At 35.7% G+C, this 27,840-nt stretch overlaps 1 protein-coding gene across 4 annotated transcripts in view; it reads right to left on the reverse strand.

The window, feature by feature from the left end:
* PRR16 (proline rich 16) overlaps positions 1–27,840 on the reverse strand; it is a 213,726-nt gene that overhangs the window by 54,897 nt on the left and 130,989 nt on the right. For 2 of the 4 annotated variants that reach the window (XM_030926769.1, XM_030926770.1), the window contains exon 2: positions 10,893–10,990. The exons of the other annotated variants lie outside the window; for them this stretch is intronic. In XM_030926769.1, the coding sequence (XP_030782629.1) occupies positions 10,893–10,904 (12 nt within the window). In that variant the 5' untranslated portion in view covers positions 10,905–10,990. The remainder of the gene's footprint in view (positions 1–10,892; positions 10,991–27,840) is intronic. 4 annotated transcript variants of the gene reach the window in all.

The following is a 27,840-nucleotide window of genomic DNA, read 5'->3' on the forward strand; positions in this document are numbered from 1 at the left end:
AGGGTGGCTCTCTTTTTTTGCTTTGATGTATGGCCAGCCAGCACAATAGTTAAATAATCTATAATACTTTCCTATTTTTTTTTCACAAAGATTGAAGCCCAGTAGTGAAAAATGATGCATTCAGGAACATTATTTTCAGATAGATATGTTGTATATGTGTAGGATCATTCTTTTCTGCATCTGTCTATTGGTAGATGCCTGAAGCACATCAAAGACTATTATAATTCATCAGTCCTCAGTCAAATTTTAAACCCTTGTAGCTTGTAGTTCCCATTTACTATATGCTGCCAAAAGAATCTTAAAAGATGGTAGTAATATAGCTGTTGAATAACCCAGCTATGATATCTACCATGGCTCTACAGAATTAACCAGGACTTGTTAAATATCTACTAATTTGAGCAATGAGTGCAGCACAGCAGGATTATGTACAGATCATATAAGACTAGTGTTGAGGAAAACGGAGTGCTAGTCACATCTCAGCCATTTAAAAGCTACATGATTTGGGCTTAATCCCTATATGACTCTGTTGTCTAGATTGTGAAAGGGGAGAAATAGTAAATGAATGCCCTGCATATATTACGAAGTACAATTTAGTGAAAATCAAAGGACTGAACATAATAAAATTGGATGATTGACTATAAAGGAGCATATTAGTTACTTATCCAGGGTACAGGTAGTGGATTTCTTTTAAACTTTGCAGATCTTACTTTATATATAAATACAGTAATATGATAAAACTTCCAATTAAACCTTTTCATTTGAAGAGACAAATTTTAAATGAAGGACAAAATCTAATTTATTTCCAAAGTGAGACATTCAGTTTATCATATTCAAGAGAAATAAGGTCAGTACCAAATTCTAAATAAATAAGACTCCTATTTTATTGCCAGTTTATTTTTTATGTTAAAACAATTATGTTTTATCTTTTACTCTACAAATTATGGAGGGAACACAGCTAAGTTTAAAAATTACAATGAATTGTAAAATTGAAACTTTGAGTCTGCTTTATGCTTATCATTAAACTATGGTACTTCTGGGCCATGATTCAATTCATTTGTGTCTTTTTTAAACTGTACTGAAGTGTAATTTGCATATGATAAAATTCTTCCATTTAAGTGTGCAATTCTTTTAGATAAATGATACTTAGTAAATCTACAGATTTGTGCAAAGATTGCCACAATCCAGCTTTAGGACATTTTCAGAGCCTGCAAAAGATCCCTCATGCTCATTTGCAGACATCCCTATTATAACTTGTAGTCATAGGCCACCAATAATCTACTTTCTGATTCCATAGATTTGCCTTTTCTGGACATTTCACTATAGTCTTTTATATCTGGTTTGTTTTATTTAACATACTATTTCTGTGGGGCCTTTTTGTGGTTCATCCATGTTGGAGCATGTGTCAGCAGTTGTTTACTTTTCATGGCCAAACAGTATGCCATTGTATAGGTATATCGCATTTTTTTACTCAATCATCAGTTGATGAACATTTGGATTGTTTTCATTTTTTGAGTATGATAAATAATGTATTTATGGACATCACAATCCAGTTTTATGGGTATACACATGTTTATAATGCTTACCGAGCCTTGGGAAAATTGGTACTAAGATATGCAAAGCATAAATTTAGATGTTCCAGGTGCTTGATTATTATTCTAAGGTTTCCAAGGGAGATTGAATTGTAGAGTGGTTAACAGCACAGATTCTGGAGTGGGATCCTTTGAGTTTCTCAACCAATTTAATATTGTACCAGTTTTAAATTAAGCAAGATATTACTTGGTTTCCTTTGCTATAGAAGGGAGATAATGACAATGGATCCTTTATAAATAAGCTTGTCATGAGGGTCAGATGATGCAAAACACACTTATTTAGCACAGTGCTCATTTGATGTTAACTATTATAACAACTATGCACCAGATCATAATGGAAATACATCAAGAAAGTGGTAGTGCTAATAAAACAAGATGATTAGAAGATATCTGACTCTATTTTCCTACTAAGAGATGCAAACCTCACTCTTGATTAACATGGCATACTATCAGGCACAAACCCACATATTTTTATAAAGAGGGTAGCAAAGAACTTATTTTCTGGCCACACACAGTGGCTCTTACCTGTAATCTCAGCACTTTGGGAGGTCAAGGCAAGAGGAAAGCTTGAGTCCAAGAATTTGAGACCAGGCTGCACAACATAGTGAGAACCTGTCTCTACCAAAAATTAAAAGATTAGCTGGGGATGGTGGATCACATCTATAGTCCCGGCTACTCAGGAGGCTGAGGAGGGAAGATCACTTCGTTGAGGTTGCAGTCTGCATTGAGTTGTGATTGTGTCACTGAACTCCAGCCTGGGCAACAGAGCAAGACCCTGTCTCAAAAAAATAAAACAAACTAAAAACATATTTTCCCATCTGATCACTACCACACAGTAACTGGTGGGGAAGGGACTCTCTAATAACCACTTGCTTCAAGATGGAACATCACTGAGTTCAGGGACAAAGCAGCAGAATTAGATTTCTACCAGGGAACACTCACTCTTCCTCCTATCACTTCCTTATGAATATGATACTAGACACAGTGAAAAAGAAAGGCAAAAAAAAAAAAAAAAGTACAAAGTAATTATGTAGCTATATTAGTCTGTTTTCATACTGCTGATGAAGAGACATGTGAGACTGGGCAATTTACAAAGGAAAGAGGTTTATTGGACTTAAAGTTCCAAGTGTCTGAGGAGGTCTCACAATCATGGCAGAAGGTGAAAGGCACATCTCACATGGCGGCAGACAAGGGAAGAGAGCTTGTGCAGGGAACCTCTCCTTTTTAAAACCATCAGATCTCATGAGACTTATTCACTATCAGAAGAACAGTACAGGAAAGACCCACCCCCATGATTCAATCATCTCCCACTGGGTCCCTCCCACCACATGTGGGAATTATGGAGGCTACAAACGAGATTTGGGTGGGGACACAGAGCCAAACCATATCAGTAGTTTTCTACCTTATTTAACAAATATGCTGTGCACATTATGATCAGGAGCAGTTCTTAATACTTTAAGAGTAGTAACTCATTTAAAATCTATAACACCCCTATGAATTAGTATTTATTATCTCCACTTTCAGATCAGATAACTGAGGCACAGAGATGTTGAGTAATTTGATCAGTGTCACACAGCTAATAAGTACAGAGCTGAGTTTCAAACTCAGCAACCTGGCTCCAGTGTTTACATTTGCATTGCTATGCTATGTTATCTCTTTTAGTAGAAGTAGAAACATTTTACCGAAGTAAAATATATTCTTGGAAAAGGCAAGTGGAGGCATGATCAGTTTTGTTCTACATATATACCATACCAATATTCTTTAATCACTCTATTTGGTTTATTTAAGTCACAGGAAAATGTTTCTTTCAAATAGGAGTGAAACAAGCCAGGTCTAAATTATATCTTACTTTCAGCTTCATCTTAAATCCTCTTATCCATTTTATATGTGTGTAATGCTGAAAAACTAAAGCTTTTCAAGTTCACAGATGTGTTTATTTAATACTGCAGAAAGGATCCCTAACCTGACCATAAGAATGCTCTCTTCCTACTCAGTCATTCTTTCCTTATCTGTGAATTAAGAGTAGCAGAGCGTCTGTGGAAAAATGCCCCATTGCGAAAAATCTTGCACAATTTATGTCCCGTGGGAAGATAATGATGCATATTAATTTTTTTAACTTTTTAATCACATAAACATTAAGTATACAATTGTAAAAAATTAAAAACATACAGTTGTTATGTATCTATACATTGTTTTTATATACAAATAATATATATTACGTAGAATGACTAAATCAAGCTCATTAACATATTCATCCTTATTCACATTTTAAAGGCTCTGAAAAGTCCTGACTAAAGGTATTTAACTCAGTAGTCATCAAATTTTAAAATAATGAAGTCTGCTTTTCCTCGGTGTAACACCCATTTACCTACATTGGAAAACACTGCTGCTCTGGATGTCTAATGAATCCATGACAAACTAATACAATTACTTTTTATTCTAATATAACTTTTGGGGTCTATGACACGGTAAATACAAGAGCTAATAATATATGATAACGTTGGTAAGGGTGAAGATAATAATAAATAGAGTAACCCTATATTAGCTAACATTTCCTTATGTAATGCTCAAAGCAATGTCATAAATTAGGTATTCATTAATGAATCCTCATTTTACACAAGAAGAAACTCAGTAATGTGCCCAAGCCACATAACTAGTAAGTAGTGAAGCTGGGTTTCAAAGCTAGGTATTCTAAACCCAAAATCCATGTTCTAATAATTACACTGAAGTGCCTCCCACTTTGTCCCAGGCAATCAGTTTATTTATACAGGTAGAATCCTGATTAGTAGGAATGAATTAGGACATAGATAATTACAGAAAATTACCAAGAAAAATCTAGGAATGATAGATAAAATTTATTCATAATAATTTATGTTAACTCTTGATACTGTTGCCATTACAAAACCTTTCCCTTTTTATGTGTGTGTGTGTGTGTGTGTGTGTGTGTGCGTTTTTTCCTCACTGAGGAGTCTAATGACCATAACATTTTTTTTCTTCTTCTCTTTCTATCCTAAAATGACTGTAGTAACAGTACATTTTCAAGTGGTGGTATATTCTGTAAATAGTTGAAAATAATAAAATGTCTCTGAAGTCAATACATTACTTTATATTACCCTTCAATTCTGTGAAAAAATATCACAAATTAATCCCTAATTCCAAGACATAAAATGTGTTGTGTTTATAAATAGAAAATTACACATTTTTATTATTCCCTCTCTGTGAATTAAGAGTATATGCATTCTTTCAAAGTGCTAACATTTAGTTTCTGCAAATCAAATTCCTTTTTGACACACAGTCTTTTAAAGAACAAAAAAGAAATAATGTAAAAAGTACAGGATTTAAAGAGTGCAAGAAGTAGCTAAAATATGAAGTGCCAATTTGTGGCCGGGTGCGGTGGCTCACTCCTGTAATCCCAGCACTTTGGGAGACTGAGGCGGGTGGATCATAAGATCAAGAGATCAAGACCATCCTGGCCAACATGGTGAAACCCCGTCTCTACTAAAAATACAAAAATTAGCTGGGCATGGTGGCACGTGCCTGTAGTCCCAGCTACTTGGGAGGCTGAGGCAGGAGAATTGCTTGAACCCGGGAGGCAGAGGTTGCAGTGAGCCGAGATTGCGCCACTGCACTCCAGCCTGTGACATAGCAAGACTCTACCTCAAAAAATAAATAAATAAAAATAAAACAAACAAACAAACAAATAAATAAAATATGGAATGCCAACTTGTAAAAAATAAACACTTGTCATGCTTTGCTCTCAGAAGGCAATATCAGAGTAATGAGAAAGACATATCTTCAGCTCTGTGTATCTCTTAAAAAGTATATATATATATATAGGTAATCTCTCTAAAGCTTCTAAAGATAGAAAACAAGAATTAACTGTAGAATCTCTTTCCTTCACTCCATACACACTTATTGTGCCATACTTTTCTAGATATTGAGGTCTCAGGAATAAAAAAGGGAGACGAGACTCATGCTCTTAAGGGGCTTACATTTGACAGGGGGAGGCAGTCAGCAAAGAAGAAAAGAAACACAAAAACAAGAAATCCTAAAGTGATAAGTGCCATGGAAAAAACTACAGGTAGGACTGTGAGAAATAGAATTGTACCAAGTGACTAAGTGTGTGAGTGGGAGAGATGTACATGAACAGCTAATGCTCAGGTTAAGTGGTCAGCAAAGACACCTCTGAAAAAGGTGACATGAAATGGAACCTAAATAATACAGTGAGTCAATTTGTGCATGCTAAGTGGAAAGGACCAAAGGTGTTGTATTAGTCTGTTTTCATACTGCTCTAAAAGAACTGCTCAAGACTTGGTAATTCATAAAGGAAAGCGGTTTAATTGACTTACACTTCAGCATGACCGGGGAGGCCTTAGGAAACTTATAATCACAGTGAAGGCCAGGGGGAAGCAAGGCACCTTCTTTACAAGGTGGCAGGAAGGAGATGTGCTGACCAAGTTAGGAAGAGTCCCTTACACCACCACCAGATCTCGTGAGAACTCACTCGTTATCATGAGAACAGCATTGGGGAAACTGCCGCCATAATCCTTTTACCTCCACCCGGTCTCTCCCTTGACACTTGTAGATTATGGGGATTATGGGGATGAATTCATGATGAGATTTGGGTTGGGATGCAAAGCCTAATTATATCAAGTGGGAATGAGTTTGAGACCTAAAACATGTCTTGTATGGTAAAGTACTGGACAGGGGGATCACAGACTGAGACGAGGTTAGCTCTGGCTAAGAAGAGATCACAGGGTTTGATCACAAGGTCAACAGATCACAGGGGAATGATCACAAAGTAAACAGACTGATTACAAAATAGAGATCTCCAAGACAAGCAGCATGAAGGAGCCCAAGTGGCAATGCAAGTGGCAAAAGTTTTCAGTGTAGCATAGTATGAATCCCTTTATATTAAAAAAAAAAAAAAAAAAAAAAGCCCCATTATTTTAGCCGCTCTGAGAAAAGTGAATTGTAAGAAAGCAAGGAGTAGAGTTTGGAAAGGAATTCATATAAGGGCAGTCTAATTTAAAGATGAGGACAGAAAAGTTGCAAGTAGTGAAGACAGTGAAAAGAAGGATTCAGTATACATTTTGGAAGCATATTTGACAAAACTTTCTAAAGGAAAACAACACCCAGAGTTTTGGCCCAAGCAACTTGATGAGGGTGTGATTAACTGACATAGAGAAAACTAAAGGAGAAAGAGAAATATAGGCCCCAGTATTGATTCTGAAGTTCCCGCTTTCAGTGTGTTTATTTTAAGATGCTTATTAAACATCCAATGGAGACAATGGGGAGAGGCTAATGATACAAAGTTGGAATTCATTCATATATAGTTGGTGTGGAAAGCTATGGGCTGGATGAGATCAGCAAAAAGAGCTGGGATGGGGAGCACAGAGAGATAAACAGGTGGAGGAGGAGTAAACTGGGGAGAGACAAGTCTTGCTCTGAGTATTGGGACCCTGTAACATTTAGTGGCTGAGGAGGCAAGGACTCAGCAAAACATACTAACAAGAGGCGGCCAGAGAGGTAGAAGAGAAAACGTAAATTTATCTGTTCCATACATAGAACCTTGACAGATAACATTTTGACAATAACAAAATGTAGTACTCTCTCGCACTCTCACATACATCATTGCTATCACAGCAAGTTCACTGACCTACATCACAGAACTACTTGTTTTCTGATTAAAGCCGGGTTAAAGACTGCTTCTCAGGAATAATATCTATAGTTGTTTTGATTTGACAACAAAATCAAGCAACCTCACCTCAAAAGCACACTTTCTTGCAGGTTATTAATCACTGTACCTATCTGTGGAGCATTGCAACATAATCATGAAGCTCGTCTGCCTGTTTCACCATTGCAACTTCTGGCTTTGGTGTCACAATGCTCTGTAATTCTTTGCTGTTATAATATTCAAGGTCACTCTTAGTGATAAATAAATTAAAGATAAATTTCATGCACTATGTTATTATGAAATTCTACAATCTTGTAAAAGTTCTGGTCTGAATTTTTCATCTTCTTTTCATTTCACAAAAACACCAAACTTTACCATGACTTGCCAATTTATTGTGAATCTTTCTTTAGAAATTCAGATAACAAACAATACTTATTCCAGTTTTTGAGGCACATTAATTTTAGCTCCTCTCTAATATCACTATACATCCTTACTTCATAAAACTCAGTTTATTAACTTTCTTTTTTTTTTTTTTTTTTTTTTTTGAGACAGAGTCTCACTCTGTCACCCAGGCTGGAGTGCAGTGGCACGATCTCGGCTCACTGCAAACTCCGTCTCCCGGGTTTATGTCATTCTCCTGCCTCAGCCTCCCGAGTAGCTGGGACTACAGGCGCCCGCCACCTTGCCCGGCTAGTTTTTTGTATTTTTTTAGTAGAGACGGGGTTTCACCGTGTTCGCCAGGATGGTCTCGATCTCCTGACCTCGTGATCCGCCCGTCTCGGCCTCCCAAAGTGCTGGGATTACAGGCTTGAGCCACCACGCCTGGCCCAGTTTATTAACTTTCATATTCTCTCTGATCTACCTCCAACTCAAGCAGAAAACAATTATTTTTACGTAAACATCGATATACTCTTGTATTACCTTGTTTTAGTCTTCTACTTGACAGTGAACCTATCACGGGTAGAACTGTGTCTTATTAATCTTTATATTTCTTTTTTCTAGCACAGTGCATAACGCAAAGTACATGGTCAATAACTATTGAGTAAAATAATGAATTAAATAATTGATTAGATTAGTGTAGACTGTTAATTTTTGGTTTGACAAAAATGATAAAGATATCAAACAACTGCTTTATTATATTTTAATATAGACTCTTAGGAGAAATTTTTGCATTCCTGAGATTCATCAGTCCCTCATGCTTTCTTACTTCATCTTTATTTGGGTATGTAATTTTCATTAGTATGCTAGTATAACAACAAACCATTTTGAGTGACAACTGCTAGTCGATTAACCTATGATATGTTTTCAATTCTCAGGAACTAGCTCTGTGATTGAAATCAATAGTAACATTAAATGGTTGGTTCTCTCTTTTGCTCAATGCAACAAATACTTCTTGTATTTTAACAAAATATATAGCCCCTATAGTAATGATGGAAAGACATTGCATATTCCACACTATTATTTTTACTAGTCAACTTTACAATTACTTCAACAGTCAATTCATCATTTTTATTCAACTGAACTCAGTTCAAACAGTTAAATATTTAGATCTGATTCTTTCTTCAAGAAAAATTAGAACTCAGTTTGAGAGGTGTGCCTGTCTGATAAGTGCAGCAGCAGTCTAAAGGGTACGAAATACTTGACTTTAGGAAATGATGTGTGGGGCATCATGTAATATATACAGAGAATTGCCTCTGAATATATTGCCAATGTGGCATCCCCAAACAACATGAGTTAGCAATCTATGCCCAGGTAATTTCTTCTAGATAAAGAAGAATGCTGTCTGGTTATAGACCATCAAGACTTTATTCCAGTGGGAAAAACTAGGCCTACAGCACTTTTTTTTTTTTTTCTTTTTGTGTAAAAGTCACATCAAACAGAATATGTGGACACTATGTCTTGAATTTTCTGGTCCTTTGGGTCAGCTGAACGTCTTATGAATTCAATTGAATAAGGTCTCAGGAATTCAAGTTGAATAAGTGACTTGACGAACTGCTAATTGGCAAGTTAATATCAGAGTTGTGTAGTTTTGAGGTGAATTAACATAATTTATAAAAAAGGAAAGGAAACAAAAAAAAACAATAATTCCAAGTATTTATCCATGGGTCTCTCTTAGCAATAACAGACATAGGGAGACTTTTAAATTTACTTTTTCCTCTTTATCCTGAGATAATCAACAATTTATTTTCTTTTCAGTATACCTTTTTTTCCATTTTATATGATGTGCTATAACTTCTTTTTTACTTACCTCTGAAGTAGATTTGATTGAGAAGATAAATATAGCTAAATTCCAAATACCATTCCCTCTTGTTTTACAGCAATTAGAACAAACACATTAAAATGAAGACTTGATTCATGAAACAACACCTAACAAACTGTTAAAAAACAGTATAATTACTATAATCTCAAAACTAAAAATAGTTTACTTATTACATTCTTAAAATCACTATACACTAATATAGAAATTTTATTTAATAGGCACTCAACAACAAAATCAATACTACTCATGGGAATTCATTCAAATAGAGTGTTGTCAAATGCATGACAAAAGGAGGTAACTGATTAAAGAAAAACAGTAATTGTAAACATGTTAATATATCTCTACTATTTGACATTATCCAGACATCTTTTTTATTTGATTTTAAATACAATAGATCTTTATTAAAATCCAATAATTAACTAATCATGGCATCTTTCAGGTTTTATCTAGAAGTGGAAAAATTTAGTATCCATATTTAACACAAACAGTAACTAGATTCTTATATAGATTAGGGGGTTGAAATGATTGTCCCAGAAGCACCAGAGCATAACGAGCAATAAACACATGTTCTTTTATACGCAGAAAAATACTGAGATCAAAGAAACCCTTACTGACAGCCTTTGATGATGGGAACATGGAAAATTGCAATAAAAAAATTATTGAACTTGACTATGCATGTTTTCACTTCATTGGGAATTCACAGTTGTTAAAGGTAATGATCCTTCTTATGGTCACATATGGCACAACCAAGATTATGTTATGAATATACTTCTGATGTCATGAATGAATTCTGTGCACCATAAACCAATCTTTAAAAAAGGACTATTGGCTTAATATCTGATTTTAAATTATCATATTTTTAATACAATTTTTATTGTTTTTTAGTGATTAAAATTAATTTTCTAAAATCGACATATATAAAGAGAAATTATCAAAGTGTAAACTGATTTTGTTAATAAAAAGTGTGAATATTCTAATATGACCTCATTAATTCTGATACCTTGGCAGTTAAATCTTGCAATTTCGAACAAATCACAAACATTTCTTAAAATATTTTTGGAGCCTTAAAAATAAAACATTGCTGAAATTCATGATATTATTATACTTGTTTCCCTAGGTGGAATTTAAACATAAAACACAGACTGAAAATATGATCATTTATGTGATGATAAATAGTGCTGTGAGCATTAATCACGTTATTCATGGTCATCATTTGATAACTTTAATATTCAAAGAGACCTTATTGTTAATTGCAACTCTTACATATATTTTGAATTACAAATGATATATTGGTCTTGCATGTTTCTTAGAATTCTGGTATGTGCTGTTCAAATTTCTGAAAACATCATGTTAAGGTGGGGCTGACCTTCTTGGGCATTTCCTGATGTCCTGTTGTCACTGTATGCCTGCAGCTCTGTTTCCCTGTTTCATCATGTGGGGAGGTGGGAGTAGGTAATGGAGCTTCTGTTAAAAAAATTAGAAAACTTTAAAAATTAGTTTATTTACTTTAGACTTTCCAAAAAACACTGGACTGGACATGGTGTAGGAGGTTATGAATGGATGGAGGGCATTCATCATGAAAGAATAGGATATACCGATGGAAATTACACATGGATGGAAGAGAAGAAGAGTGAACATAGGAACACGTCTATGAAGGAAGTGCACGTGAAAGACCATGTATTGTGAGTAAAAACATAAGAACTATGAGTATCGATCAGTCAATCAATCAAGTCTTCAAGAACGTTTACTGAGTACCTATTCTCTGAGAACAGTATACCACAGCATATCATTGGATGCTTTCTGTAGGTTAACACTGACTCATCATTCAATATTGTTTTGCTAATGAGGCATATATGGCTCATTTAAGAAATCTGGACTGAGAATCCAATAGCCCAGTGAGTTACTAATATAGCCGAGTTTGCTCAATTATTGACTCACTCTGTTGTTAGCTACTTGTAGAGCACCATGCTATGTCAGTACTAGGAATGCAGAAATGAGTGAAAAAGTACTCTTCTTCAAGGAGCTCAAAAGAATCAGTCTGGGGTGGGGGTTGAGAAAGGGCCCACTATTCTGTTTCTTGCTGCTTCTAATGTTATTGACTTTATCAACAATGACTTGAATATTTAGTAAAGAAAAGCAAAATTACACATTTGAATAAGCTCAAGGTATTTAACTTCATCATTCATCTACCCACGAATATATTCAATAAACTCTCACTGAGCACTAAGTATGTGCTAGGAACCGTCCTGGTTATTGGGAACATGACAATGAATAAAATGTCCAGAATTCTCACCCACATTTTAATTATATATACATGGATGACAGAAAACACTTCTGTTAAATTATAACCAAATTATAACATTTGACTGCAAAATATTAATTTAAAAAATCGAATCAATAGAGTATGCAGGCACTATTTAATTATTATATAGTATTAATGTTATGGTTAAAACATTTAACAACACCAACAATCAAAAACAAGAACTATCATATTTTCTAATCATATTTCACTTTAAATCTACAATGAATACTCCTGACATTATTAACAAAAATTAGACGTCCATAAAATTATAATGCTGAAGTAGAAAAACAGAAAATGGCAAACACCATTTTCTCTATATTAATACTTCAGAAGAAAATTACATATCTCTGTATCCACCTCCACCCTCCCCCAAAAAAAACTTTATCAAAAGAAAAAAAAAAGAAAAAGAAATCCATAGAAAGTGGCTTAAGGGCCTATAGAAGAGAATATAGATTTTCCTCTTGAACTCTGTTCTTCATTTCAAGACACTAAAGAATGGTGGTAGAAGTGTGGTTTCTATAGTCAGACTCACTAGCTATGTAATCCCAGGCAAGGTACTTGGGGGCTATTTCTCTGTACTTCTGTTTTCTTATCTTTGAAAAGAGGGCTAAAAAATGTACAAGCTTTGCAGGGTTAATGTGAGAGTTAACTAAGTTAATATATGTAAATAATTTCACACTTTTAAAAGCACATCATAAGTGCTTACAAATGTTTGCTATTTTTTTTCTGTTATACAGTCAACAGAACAGGGAAGTAACAACGCCTGTCAGAATTTTTACTGACAGAGGTTCTCAGAGCACTTGAATGAAGAATTCTGAACCAAGAACTTGGGCTTTGTAATTAATCTTCAGTGTCAGATATTCTCCGGGCAATACAGCAGCAGACCAAGCTGCTATAGCTGGTGCCCATATGTTCCTCCTCACGGCAAAATGAAGGAGCCAAATTCTGCATGTACTGCCAGAACCCCCGGCTTCATAATTGCCACCACTTTTTCCATTTTGACAGTATAGATTCTGTTCTGCTGGTTGGCTGAGATTGTCTGGCTATGCACAGTGGAAAAACTATTACCAAATCATTCCAGCCATAACTTGTGAACTTATGCAGCAATAGAACATTCCTGCCAACTACAAGCTGAACAATTCCTTCTTTTGTTCCTCTCGTGTACTTTAGACACAGTCTCAGACACGGCTAATCAAACCAAAGTGGAAAAGGCTTGAAAATTATCTGGTGAGGGTTTGAAGTAAATCATTAAAGTGTTTTCAATTATCCAAAGTATGAGTATCCATACTACAAGGAAAATGTCTAAAGTTTAGGCTTGGCATTGGCCATTGGAAAACAACAGAAAATGATTTGAATTTGTTGGACGGGAGGGTACCAAACCTGAATTCATGACAAATGTGCATTTACATTTTTGGCCTGTGCAGAATGAATCAACATCCCAAATCTGTTTTAAAAACTCCACCCTAAACATTTGCTTATTCTTCCAATAAGAATATACAAAACAGCCCACAGTATGAGAACAGAACTTGAATAGGTTTTTGAGGAGTCGTGATAGGTTTTACATTCAACTTGCCACATTACCTTGTTTCCTTTATGCTCAATGACATATATTTGTAAAACATGTCTCACGTGCAGGGTCACAGTTTGATTACAGAAAAAAAACATGTTTGTGTATTAAGCCATCAGATTTATCTGGAGATCAAGCAAACACACAAAAACTACAAGCTGCAAATATTCACCAATTGAATCTGTGTGTGTGCGAAAGTGCTTTACCAAGGAAAGCTCTGTTCAAATGCTAATCGTTACCCAACTGACTACATTAAAAGTTCCTTCAGGGAATCGATAACCTCTTACTCATCTTTACGACACCATCTTCTGAGAATCAAAGGAAATTTGTTTATTGGCTGAACACAATGAAAGCTCAGCTCTTAGGCTAAGCAGCAGAGGGCTATTGTATTCTCAGTCTGGATTTCTTAAATGAGCCATATATGCCTGGATATAAAAAACTGAAATGCAAGGTTCAGTCTCATTTTCAGTGGCCATCACCTAAACAATGTGTTAGTGCCTTAAAGGAAAAGTATTTTAAAAGTATTAGAATATAAGTATGCTGTTGAAATTGCATAGAAGACCCGAGAAAGTCCTACAATATACATGCTTAAAACTGGATTGAATTATATAATAGATCACATATGTAAACCAATCATATGAATTAAACAAAATTCTAACAAGTTTTAATATGTTTTAGTTATTTTTTCTCAAATGGAAGCCTACATGTAAGTTATTTGATAATGTTTTTGTGGGGTTTAAGACATGAATCTTAGTAATAGGCTTAAGTAATTATTGAAAAAATACAAAGCATGACTTTCTATAACAAAATAATACATAGTAAGATTTTTAAAAATGTAAACAGAAAAAATAAATTATGAAGCTTTAAATTTTATTTCCACTGAAGTTATAAAAAAGCAATGATAAAATATGATATCAAATCTAGTATTTCTTATTTATAAAATACCAATACTGGTTTGAATTATGTATTCTATGAATACTCAGAAAATCAGCAGTTAAATAACAAACACGACCTTTGTTTTAAAATTCATGCTTAATTGCTAGGTTTCCTTCACTTTCCTTAGACACTATAGCCATGCTCCATGTGTAAACTCATGGGCAAATATTTGCATTACAAGTTTTTTCAGTTTCTGCTGAACTGCCAATTGTATGCTCTGCTCATAATCTTTAAAAAGTATACCTCATGCTTATTTGTCTTTGCCCAATAAGTGTTTTGAGTTACAGAAAATAGGACAGAGTGACTTCTTTATTAATCCATCACATTAGCAAAATAAAAATATGAGTTCACAGGATTAAAATACGATCATCCCATTTGAGTGTCCAGTCTCAAGGGAATACATGTATTAATACTCATATTAAGAACTTTTACGATTTGTGAAAGTAATATCATATACATATTTCACTAAGTAATGCAATAAAAAAGAATTACATTTATTAGCATTTTAGAATACAAACTAGTATATCTTCAAAAAGAATCAAATCAAATAATATATATGTGTATTAGTCTGTTTTCACACTGCTGGTAAAGACATAGCCGAGACTGGAAAGAAAAAGAGGTTTAATTGGACTTACAGTTCTACATGGCAGGGGAGGCCTCAGAACTATGGCAGGACCCAAAAGACACTTCTTGCATGGTGGTGGCAAGAGAAAGCCAGGAAGAAGCAAAAGCAGAAGCCCCTGATAAACCCATCAGATATCATAATACTTATTTACTATCAAGAGAATAGCATGGGAAAGACCGGCCCCTATGATTCAATTACCTTCCCCGTCCCTCCGACAACATGGGGGAATTCTGGGAGATACAATTCAAGTTGAGATTTGATGGGCAGAACACAGCCAAACCATATCATTCCACCCCTGGCCCCTCCAAATCTCATGTCCTCACATTTTAAAACCAATCATGCCTTCCCAACAGTCTACCAAAGTCTTAACTCATTTCAGCATTAGCCCAAAAGTCCACAGTCCCAAGTCTCATCTGAGACAAGGCAAGTCTCTTCTGCCTATGAGCCTGTAAAATCAAAAGCAAGCTATAAGCAATGTTTCTTCCTAGAAACAGTGGAGATACAGGTATTGGGTAAATACAGCCATTCCAAATGGGAGAGATTGGTCAAAACATAGGGGTTACAGGGCTGTGCAAGTTTGAAATCCAGTGGGACAAATTTTAAAGCTCCAAAATGATCTTCTTTGACTCCAGATCTCACATCAAGGTCACACTGATGCAAGAGGTGGGTTCCGATGGTCTCGGGCAGCTCCACCGCTGTGGCTGTGCAGGGTACAGCCTCCCTCTTGGCTGCTTTCACTGGCTGGTGTTGAGTGACTGTGGCTTTTCCAGGTGCACAGTACAAGCTGTCGGTGGAGTTACCATTCTGGCGTGTGGAGAATGGTGGCCCTCTTCTCACAGCTCCACTAGGCATTGCCCCAGTAGGGACTCTGTGTGGGGGGCTCCAACCCCACATTTTACTTCTGCACTGCCCTAGCAGAGGTTCTCCATGAGGGTCCTGCCCCTGCAGCAAACTTACCTGGGCATCCAGGCATTTCCATACACCTTCTGAAATCTAGGCGAAGGTTCCTAAACCCCAATTCTTGACTTCTGTGCACTTGCAGGCTCAACACCACATGGAAGCTGCCAAGGCTTGGGGGCGTCCACCCTTTGAAGCCACAGTTTGAGCTCTTCATTGGCCCCTTTCAACCAAGGCTGGTGTGGCTTCAACACAGGGCACCAAGTCCCTAGGCTGCACATAGAATGGGGACCTGGGGCCCAGTCTACAGAACCACTTTTTCTACCTGGGCCTCTGGACCTATGATGGAAGGGGCTGCCTTGAAGCTCTCTGCCATAGCCTGGAGACGCTTTCCCCATGGTCTTGGAGATTAACATTAGGCTCCTTGTTACATATGCAGATTTCTGCAGCTGGCTTGAATTTCTGCCCAGAAAATGTGATTTTCTTTTCTTTCACATAGTCAGGTTGCAAATTGTCCAAACTTTAATGCTCTGCTTCCCTTATAAAACTGAATGCTTTTAACAGCACCCAAGTCACCACTTGAATGCTTTGCTTCTTAGAAATTTCTTCCACCAGATACCCTAAATCATCTCTCTCAAGGTCAAAGTTCCACAAACCTCTAGGGCAGGGGCAAAATGCTGCCAGTCTTTCTGCTAAAACATAACAAGAGCCATCTTTGTTCCAGTTCTCAGCAAGTTTCTCATCTCCATCTGAGACTACCTCAGCCTGGATTTTATTGTCTATATCTTGGGCAAAGTCATTCAACAAGTCTCTAGGAAGTTCCAAACTTTCCCACATTTTCCTGTCTTCTTCTGAGTCCTCCAAACTGTTCCAACCTTTCTGCCTGTTACCTAGTTGCAAAGTCACTTCCACATTTTCAGGTTATCTTTTCAGTAATGCCCTACTCTACTGGTACCAATTTACTGTGGTAGTCTGTTTTTATGCTACTGATAAAGACATAGACAACACCGGGAAGAAAAAGAGGTATAACTGGACTTATAGTTCCACATATCTGGGGACGCCGCAGAATCATGGCGGGAGGTGAAGGGCATTTCTTACATGGCAGTGGCAAGAGAAAATGAGGAAGAAGCAAAAGCAGAAATCCCTGATAAAGCTGTCAGATCTCATGAGATTTATTCACTATCATGAGAATAGCATGGGAAAGACTGGCCCCCATGATTCAATGACCTCCCCCGGGTCCCTCCCACAACACAGGGGAATTCTGGGACATGTAATTCAAATTGAGATTTGGGTGGGCACATAACCAAACCATATCAGTATGTATTGAAACTAATTTTAGCTTTAGGTTTTATTTAAATAGTTAAAATAAATATTTATTATTTCATAAATATACTTTATTAAATTAATATAATTTAAATTTAAGATAATTAAATTAATATAATAAATTGTATTAATTTAAATATAATTTAAACTAAATTAAACTGCTTAAATTAATTAATTTAAATATAATTTAAATTAATATTGCCTGAAAACTAAAAACCCATGCTGTCACATTAGGCATTCAGGGTGTAAATAAAGAGTGCAGTTTTGATAGAGAATATTTTCAGGCAGTATTTAATTTTGGACCAGTTACTTCTGTAGAGCAAGTGAATTTATTCAACTGGTACTAGCAAACAGATAAAGAGCAATGGAGGATACCTTCCTCCACCGCAAAGGGAATGAATTGCTGTTGCACCTGCCTTTTCAGGATAATGGTGGAGGTGCTAAATGGGCCCGTGAAGGGTGCCACACATATCTGGGATTAGACTGTGTCAGGACTGCCTGGAAATAAATGTCCTTATTTATGAAATGTAGGCAAAGCAGGAAGACAAGTCTCAAAACCAAAGAAACTAGCACTTCAGGAGGCACCTGAGAATTTGGAAAGCTAAGTGCGGGGCAAAAAGTAATTCTGGGACTATGGGAACAGAACTGACACTGTGACTGCTTTCCTCGAGGTTTAGACTTTATTGTTCCAGAAACAGTCCAGAGAAATGGGAAAGCAAATGGAGTAACAATTTCCAGAGAGTAAAAATAACATGTTTATTTCTCTTTTCTGTCTTTTCATTGCATAAGTAATGTAGGATATATACAAGTATCACTCACACATATCAAATTCTGAAAATAACATGTTTTAAAAATGTATAAGTGTTTCAGATTTCACCTAAAGAAAGAAAAAAAATTCAATGAGATATCCATTATTTTATTTTAATATTACTTAGAAGCTCTTCATTGTCGAAAATCTTAGATAATGGCTCTACATCTTGAGATCATTTCTGTTTCTATAATAATTTGGCAATGACCTCAAAACAATTTGAAAAGAAAAGCTAAGTAAACAACTCAATAAAGAATATTCCTTTAAAAAAATTTTTTTTTTAAAAAGTAGGTTAGAGGTAACCAGGGGCTCTAGGGAGAGAGAAGTGGGGAGTTCTCATTTATTGATTACAGAGTTTTGTCTGGTGTGATGAAAAAGGCTTGGAAATAGATAATCATGATGGTTGCACAGCATTGTAAATGTAAATGATGCCACTGAATGGTGCTTATACATATGAATAAAATGTCAAATTTTACTTATACATATCTAACCGCAGTTTTTAAAAATTAGTAATGCAATATATCAAAGCAATTGAATTGTACAAATAAGTGAATTGCAGGGTATGTGGAGTATATCTGAATATAGTTGTTGAAAAAAAAAGAATATCTCTTCTTATGAAAGAAAAGAAAATGTTTTTAGAAGATGTGATCGTTTTAGGATGAATAATCAGCTCTCTTTTGAATATGAAGAGTTTCAAGGATTATTTTTCTTAACAGAATACCAAGACTGTCAGGAGATCCCCTCTTTGGGACACCCTTCTGATTTTGAAAGAAGTATAAAGGAAATGAAGACCCCGGTTTATATTCCAGAAATCCACCAGAAATAGGTCAATCCCAGCTTATTTTCGGTAGGTCAAAATACAAATAGAACCTGGATCACGGCAAGAAGAAAAAAAAGCAATGAGAGATGAAACATCATCTAGGGGATTAACAAGATCTAATGATTATTGCAATATACTTTTTAAAAGAAAAATAATTCTATAATTGAAAATAAGTTAGAAAAAAATCTAGCCTAATAGAAAAAAATCCTATCATGAATAGATTTAAATCATTTATTTGGTATATTAAGTCACAGATAAGAACTCGTCTTTTTTCTCTAACTACTAGTTGAAAAATTTGGACTGTTAAGCAGTGAACAAGCAGTCATCTTGTGAACATGTCTATATTTTTGTTTTTGTTTTATTTTTGTATTAGTTGGATAGTTTTGTATTATTCACTTCTGCCCCTTATGTTGAAAACTAATGTAATCAAATTAAATTCTGAATACCAGTGCTGGTTTCAACATTCATACATAGGAAGAGCTCAGTGGCATCGATCTGGTCAGAGACCTAGTCTGATAAATCTGTTTTGCATAAGTAGCACACTCTTTTTACTTCAAGCCTAGGCTCATTTAAAAAGGCCAAGAACAAAGGAAAAAACGGATATTATGCAGGGAAGGCAAAATTTTACTCCATTCTTGTGCTACCAGAAATCTCTGGATTTCACTTCTTATAAACTTAGATTCAAAACTAAGCGCTGGGTATATTTTCAGGAAACATAAGGGAAGGGCTTCTACCAAAATATGCTCCCCTTTTCTTATGAACTTAAGATGTTGACGCTCAAGAACATGCAACCAAATTATTTCCATTGCCTGCATGCCTGTGACTCCAGCATGGCAACTCCTAGATTTGATACCTACTGGATGGATAAATTGGAGAAAGTCGTGATTCAAAGATACAAAAATGTACAACTCTACATATGAGGTTTGCTACTATTGATTTATTTCTGTATTTACAAGGGGAGATAAAATAAAGAAGGGTGAGAATGTCTTAGAATGTGTCAGGTATATAAGATTCATCTTGTTTTATCAAAAATGAGTTTACCAGAATTGAAACACTCACACAAACACATGCATGGTTATCATCTCTAGGAAAACAAAAGCACCACCACCACAAAAAACCCGAATTCTAAGATCTCTTTCTAAGTTAGTAAAAATCCTTCTTAGTATGAGAAGTGGAGAAGCCCTGGGAGGAAATTGCTATCCTTGTGAAGCAGGTGGTAGAAAAGACTTTGAAACCAAGATCAACCATGGAGATGGTTACAAGACTCTAATGAAGCACAGATCAAGTGTGCCTACTGCAGCATCCACATTCACAGCACAACTCTGGGACCCAACTCCATCTGCACCTATGAATCTCTGTAAGTCTCAAACAAAATCTTTATATGGTAAAATATCTTCAAAGAAACTATTTATCTCCAAAAGAGAAAAACATAAGAATAGTTTGTTTTAGTTTCTTCCATTTACAGATGACAAGATAAAAATAATTATCATATTTCACATCATGTCATTGAATGTGAAACAGAGTATATAAAAAGCAAACACTAAGATCTCTTCACTTTTCAGTAAAAGGTGAAAAGAGACAGTCTCTCTTTGAAAAAAAAAAAAAAAAAAAAAAAACCTAAGATACATATTGTACATCTGCCTACGTGAACAATGTTGTTTTAAATTATGGGTACATTTTAGTGTCTCAAATAATTTATTTTTTATTTATTTATTTATTTTAAGACGGAGTCTCGCTCTGTCCCCAGGCTGGAGTACAGTGGCCGGATCTCGGCTCACTGCAAGCTCCGCCTCCCGGGTTTACACCATTCTCCTGCCTCAGCCTCCCGAGTAGCTGGGACTACAGGCGCCCACCACCTCGCCCGGCTAGTTTTTTGTATTTTTTAGTAGAGACGGGGTTTCACTGTGTTAGCCAGGATGGTCTCGATCTCCTGACCTTGGGATCTGCCCGTCTCGGCCTCCCAAAGTGCTGGGATTACAGGCTTGAGCCACCACGCCCGGCCCTCAAATAATTTATTAAAAGAAGTAAATTGGGAACCACTATTTACAGGTTTCAACAAGGCAATTAAAAAAAAAAAGAATTCACTAATACTTAAAATTTCTATATGCAAGAATCTAATAGAATAAAATGATCTTCTTTTCTAAATGGATCCAAAAAGCACTGCCCATGTTTTGGAAATTACTTGGATCTTTGCATTGTTAAATACCTAGAGCCAATAATACATAATGTTAGGTAAAGGAAACAGTATGGCATACCACAATTTTTTGTAAGATAGTATTTTGCTCTGTCTCCCAGGCTGGAGTACAGGGATGATCATAGCTCACTGTAGCCTTGAGTTTCCAGGCCCAAGCAATCCTCCTACCTCAGCCTGCTGAGTAGCTGGTACCACAAGCATATTCTACCATTCTTGACTAATTGCTTTTCTCATTTTTTGTAAAGATGAGGTCCCACTATGTTGCCCAGGCTTGACTCTAACTCCTGATCTCAAGGAATTCTCCCACCTTGGCCTCAACATGCTGGGATTATGTAATTAAGTGCAAGAACCACTGCACTCAGATGGTTTATCACATTTTTTCCTAAGAGCATCAACTGATGACGAAAGTGACTTTAGGTGATTAATGAAAAAAATAATTAGTAATTATGTATTTATTTTAATATTATTTAGAAAAACATAACTAGCTTACCAAACCAGTAACAGAAATGTTCATTTTCAAAGAAATATATTTAAATGAAAAAGTCAATATAAAAACATATATAAAAATGCAGGTGATAAGTCAATGTGATTAAAAAATATATATTTGAAATATAAATGACCAATGTGTGGGAAATTTCTTTTATATAAGTCAAATAGTCAAAAAGCCATATAATTGGATGCCTACTGCTCTGTCTCCTCAGCTCTGGGAGTGCTGAGGAGGCTCCATCACAGCCTCTGTTGCCCTGTTACCTGTAGGTACTGGGAGATGTGTAGAAAGGACGCTGGCACATCTTGGAAACCAGAAAATGGCATTACATCAAGACTTAACAACTTTGAAGTTTCTTTGAAATTCTACCCTTGCCAGCACACACGTGCCCATGGCTGTCCCACCATCATGCAGTGTGCACATGCCCCACTGCTGCACCAACACAAATGCACCCACAACTGCCCCACCACTGTGCACTCACCTGCATCCCCCCTGCCTCTGTGGGTGTGCACTAGCCCGGAGGCCCCTGACCACAGCATACTCCTCTGTGGCCCTCCACTGTCTGGCTGGAGTGCTTTTGCTGGCAACCCCATTAGAGTGTTGTTGCCAATGGACCGAGAATGTATGGACCCCTACTAAGTGCAGCAGATATTTGACCTCCAGGGACCAGAAAACAAAGCTACATGCCTGGTCCTAGCCTGACAGGGTAAGAGCATGCAGCCCAGGAGTGCTGAGCTGAGCCTTGGCCCTGAAAAGCTTACAAAAATGAAACCAATAAACTAAAACCAACTTATATAACTATCAAACCCTAAAGGGCATCAAAGAATATAAAAGCAAAAAGCCCCATCCAAAAAACTTCAAAGATTAAAGGTAGATCAGTCCACACAGAGGAGAAGGAGCCAGCATAAGGATTCTGACAACTCTAAAATCCAGAGTATCCTCTAAGCTCCATGTGACCACACTAGCTGTGCAGCAATGATTCTTAACCAGATGGAAATGGCTGACATGGCAACACAGAATTCACAATCTAGATGTCAGGAAGCTCAACAAGATACAGGACAAAGTTTAAACCCAATCAAAGGAAATCAGTAAAACAATTCGAATGTTGAAAGACAACATAGACATTTTAAGAAAGAACCAAATTGAACTTGTGGAAATAAAAATTTCACTATAGGAATTTAATAATGCAATTTGAAGCATTAATAGACTAAGCTGAGGAAAGAATCCTATGAATCAACTCAAGTAGACCAAAAAAAAAAAAAAAAAAAAAATTAAAATGGACAAACCTCCAAGAAATACAGGATTATTATCTGAAGAGACCACACCTGTAACTCATTGGGATTCCTGAAAGAGATGGAGAAACAGCAAGCAAATTGTAAATCATATTTGAGAATACTGTCCATAAAACCACAAAAATTTCCCTAACCTTGTTAGACAGGCTGACATGCAAATTCAGGAAATTCAGAGAATGCCTGTGAGATACTACACAAGACAACCATCCCCAATGCATAGAGTCATCAGATTGTACAAAGTCAATGTTAACAACAACAACAAAAGTCTTAAAGGCAGCGACAGAGAAGGGACAGGTTATATATAAAAGGTACAGTGAATTTTTCAGGAGAAACCTTACTAGCTAGAAGAGATTGGGAGCCTGTATTCAGCATCCTTAACAAAAAGCATTCCAACACAGAATTTCATATCCACCCAAACTAAGCTACAAAACTGAAGGGGAAATAAAAATCAATTTCAGACAAGTAAATGCTAAGGTAATTGGTTATAACCAGATCTGCCTTACAAGAGGTCCTGAAGGGAGAGTTAAACACAGAAACTTCTGCCACAAAAACATATTTAAGCACATACCCCACTGACACTATAAAGCAACTATAAAATCAAGGCTACATAATAACCAACTTACAATATGATGACAGGTTCAAATCCTCATATACCAATATTGAACTTGAATGGAAATGGACTGAAAACTCCACTCAAAAGGCATCGAGTGGCAAGTTGAATAAAGAAGCATGACTAACTGTATGCTGTCTTCAATAGACCCATATCATATGCAGTGATCATATAGGCTAAAAATAAAGGGATAGAAAAACATCTATCAAGAAAATGGAAAACAAAAAGGACAGGGGTTGCTTTTCCTATTTCAGACAAAAATGAACTACATCATCAACGTTCAAAAATGATAAGGAAGGATATTACATAATAATAAAGGGTTCGATTCAAAAAGAAGACTTACATATCCTAGATATATATGTTCCCAACACGGGAGTACCTAGACTCATAAAACAAGTTCTTAGAGACCCACAGAGAATTCGATAACCACAAAATAACAGTGGGAGACTTCAAACTCCACTGACAGTGTTAGACAAATCATGGAAGTAAAAAATAAAAATAAAAATAAAATATTTGGGATCTAAACTCAACATTTGAACAAATGGACCTAACAGACATCCACAGAATACTACACCCAACAACAGCTTATACATTCTTCTCATCTTCACATGGCACATACTCCAAGCTTGACTATATACTCAGCCACAAAGCAATTCTCAACACATTCAAAAAAACCAAAATCATCCCAACACTCTTAGACTACAGCACAATGAAAAAGAAATCAATAATAATAATATCTCTCAAAACAATATAATCACATTAAAATTAACCTGCTCCTGAACTACTTTTGTGAAAAAATGAAATTAATACAGAAATAAAAATTCTTTGAAGCTAATTAAAACAAAGATACAACATCCCAGAATCTCTGGTACACAGCTAAAGCAGCGTTACAAGGAAAGTATATTGTACTAAATCCCTACATCAAGAAGATGGAAAGTTATCAAGTTAACAACCTAACATCACACCTAGAGTAACTAGAAAAACAAGAACAAACCAACCCCGTATCAAGCAGAAGTAAAGAAATGACCAAAATCAGACCTGAACTGAATAAAATTGAGACAAGAAAATTCACATAACAGATCAATGAAACCAAATGTCAGTTCTTCAAAAGAATAAATGAGCCTGATAGACTGCTAGCTAAGATGATAAAGAAAGAGAGAAGATTCAAACACAATCAGAAATGGCAAAGGTGACATTAACACTAATCCCTCAGAAACACAAAAAGCCATCAGAGACTAATATGAACATCTCTATGCAGACAAACTAGAAAATCTAGAAGAAATGGATAACTTCCTATAAACATATAACCTTCCAAGATTAAAACAGGAAGAAACTCGTATCTTGAACAGACCAATTATGAGTTCCAAAGTGCATGTGTAATACAAAACCTGCCAACCAGGAAATGCCCTGGACCAAATAAATTCACAGAAAATTCAACCAGACATGCAAGGAAGAGCTGGTACCAGCTATACTGAAATTATTCCAAAAAATCAAGAAGAAACCGCTACCTAACTCATTCTATGAAGCCATTATTATTCTGATACTAAAACCTGGCAGAGACACAACAAAAAAGAAAACTGCTTACACGGACATAAAGATGGAAACAGTAGACACTGAGACTACTTGCAGAGAGAGGGTAAGAATAGGATGTGGGCCAAAAAACTACCTATAGGGCACCATGCTCACTATCCGGGTGATGAAATAATTTGTACATCAAATCCCAGAAACACACAATTTTCGCTTATAAAAAACCTCCACATTTACCCCCTGAACCTACAATAAAAGTTGAAAGAGAAATTATAAAATGAAATCAAATCATTGGGGAAAAAAGAACCATATCATCAGACATTAGTCTTAACCCTGCTACCTCTTACACGTGCTCTTAGCAAGTCTCATATTCTCTATTCAGTTTGCAAATTTCTGAACTATTAAAATAATCCCAATTATCATTATGAGTTGTTGGAGCAATAAATAAAGGACAAAACTAAAAACACCTTGAGAAAGTTTTTAAAATATGAGAAGGTGTACATATTGTATCAGTTCAAAGTCTTTGGGGTCAAACAAAGGAAGGTAAGTCAAAGGGGCTTAAACAAAAAAGGGGAAATTCTAGTCAAATTGGCATAGTAAGTATATGTCTTAGTACACCCCACTCTCCTACAAACATAGATGATATGATTGATAAAACAGGAACAGAAAAACAAACAAAAATGGGGCTGGGCTACAAAAGGAAGAACATATCCATGAAATAGAATCATAACAGAAAAGAGAATTGGTGAACCAGATTTAATCATGACTGTTATGCTTCAGAAGTGCACCTAGATGCACATAAAACTCTGGAACTTTTTAATCAGAAACTTGATGGGCTTAAAACTATACTGAGGATTTGAGTCATTCACAGGCGAAGGCTGAAGGAAATCTGTTGCAATCCTTGACATGAGTTTTATGCGGTCCTGTGGGCACAGGGTTAGAGAACATCAGGAGCTCCTATGAACCAGAAAGAGGAAATTGACCCATCTATCTAATATCTGAGTAACTGGTTGGACTATGTCAGCAATAACACATGGGGAAACTGAAAGAGTTTCTAAACTTGGTTCTAAACTGAAAGAGGCTGGGCTAGAGGCCAGGTCAAGGCAACCACTAACCACTAGATGGGGAAAGGTAAACAGTGAGTTAGAAAAACACAAGCAAAAATAAACTCAGAAAATGATAATACATGTTAAGAAATTGAATGCTAATCTAGGCAACAAAATCAGTAAGTGAAAGAAAAATCACTCCAAGTAAAGATGTTTTAGGACACTGTGACAAAAACTTGAAAATAAGCATATTTATATGTTTAAAGAGATCTAGGAATACAAACTTTCTCAGAGGAGAGGTCAATAAATTTTTAAACAAATGAGAGGTTAAAAAGTGCTAATGTTTTCTGTCTCCTTAAAGAAGGGGAATGAACCAGTAAGTAAACATAAACTTCATTGAAGGAATTAATATTTCAGTAACTATATTCAAAATTTAAAGAAATCCATCACGTAATAGAAATAGAAATTTTCTCTTTAGGGAGAATGCAAAATTTGTAAGTTTAGACTCAAATATTTTACATGGTTACATTTTTATGTATGACTTACGCAATGGTTTTGAATGTAAAGCTGGGGTGGGAAGGAAAGAATCAGCACACATGGCTTCCAAATTACAAGAGGAAAAAGCACAGCATAGAAAATTTTATCTGTCAACCAGAAGGTAAGAGAGAAAGAAAAAAATCAGAAAAAAAGAAGCAAAGCAAGACAATAATAGGTAGAGTGCACAAAATACAATCATAGTAATGAGACTAAACATATTACAACAACAGCAAGTTTGAACAAAAGATCCCATGAAGTATATTCTCAGATTTTCCAAAAAGCTATACTCTGATTTTAAAGGCAAACTTATAATATAAAGAAATTAAGAGATTAATTTTAAAAATGAACAAAAAATTCTAACAAAGTAAGCTAACTTAACTACATTAATACCAGATTAAATTGATTTTAAAGCCAAAAGCATTAATAAGAATAAAGAAGACTGCTGGGTATTGGATAGAAAAAATGTGGCATATATACACCATGCAATAGTACACAGCCATAAAAACATTCATGTCTTTTGCAGCAACAATGATGCTGCTGGATGTCATTATCCTAAGTCAGCTAGTACAGAAATGGAAAACCAAATTCTACATGCATATTCACCCGTATAAATGGGAGTTAAACATTAAGAACACATGGAAATAAAAATGGGAATAACAGGAACCAGAGACTACTAGAGGGGGCAGTGTTGGAGGGAGGCAGGGCTGAAAAACTACCTGTCGGGTTATATGCACACTACTCGGTTGACAGGTTCAGTCATACCCTGAATCTCAGCATCATACAATATAGCTTTATAACAAACCTGCACATTACCCCCTGATTCAAAAATAAAAGTTGAAAAAGAAAAAAAACGTACACAGTCACAACTGCTTGCATAAGAAAAAGACAGGAGGGAGCCATACCAAAACATTTTCAATGGCTACAAGATATAATATCTTGGAGTTAATTCTTTTTAATTAATTAGTTTTTTTAAACTGACAAAAATTGCCTACATTTATGCTGTATAAAAAAGAGGATTGCTACATAATGTAAAAGAAACAATTAACAAGAAATGTATAAAAAATCTGACACGTATGCCCTCAATCCAGATATATAGAAAGGTAGAAATTGACAGAATATGAAAAAAATTCTCACAATTATCTATAGATAAACTAACAAAAAAGTATTTTTTAATGATGAAGTAGATCTTCAAGGACAATATTATGAAACTTCATCAGGATGGTCCTGCATATTTGTATACATAATCCATATTCATGACTGGGAGACCTCCATATTATAGCAACAGCTATTCCCCCCAAATTATTCTACATATCCAAAGAGATTTCACTAAAATTCTAAAGGAA

The sequence above is a fragment of the Rhinopithecus roxellana genome, chromosome 3 (assembly GCF_007565055.1).
Source record: "Rhinopithecus roxellana isolate Shanxi Qingling chromosome 3, ASM756505v1, whole genome shotgun sequence".
Classification (NCBI taxonomy): domain Eukaryota; kingdom Metazoa; phylum Chordata; class Mammalia; order Primates; family Cercopithecidae; genus Rhinopithecus; species Rhinopithecus roxellana.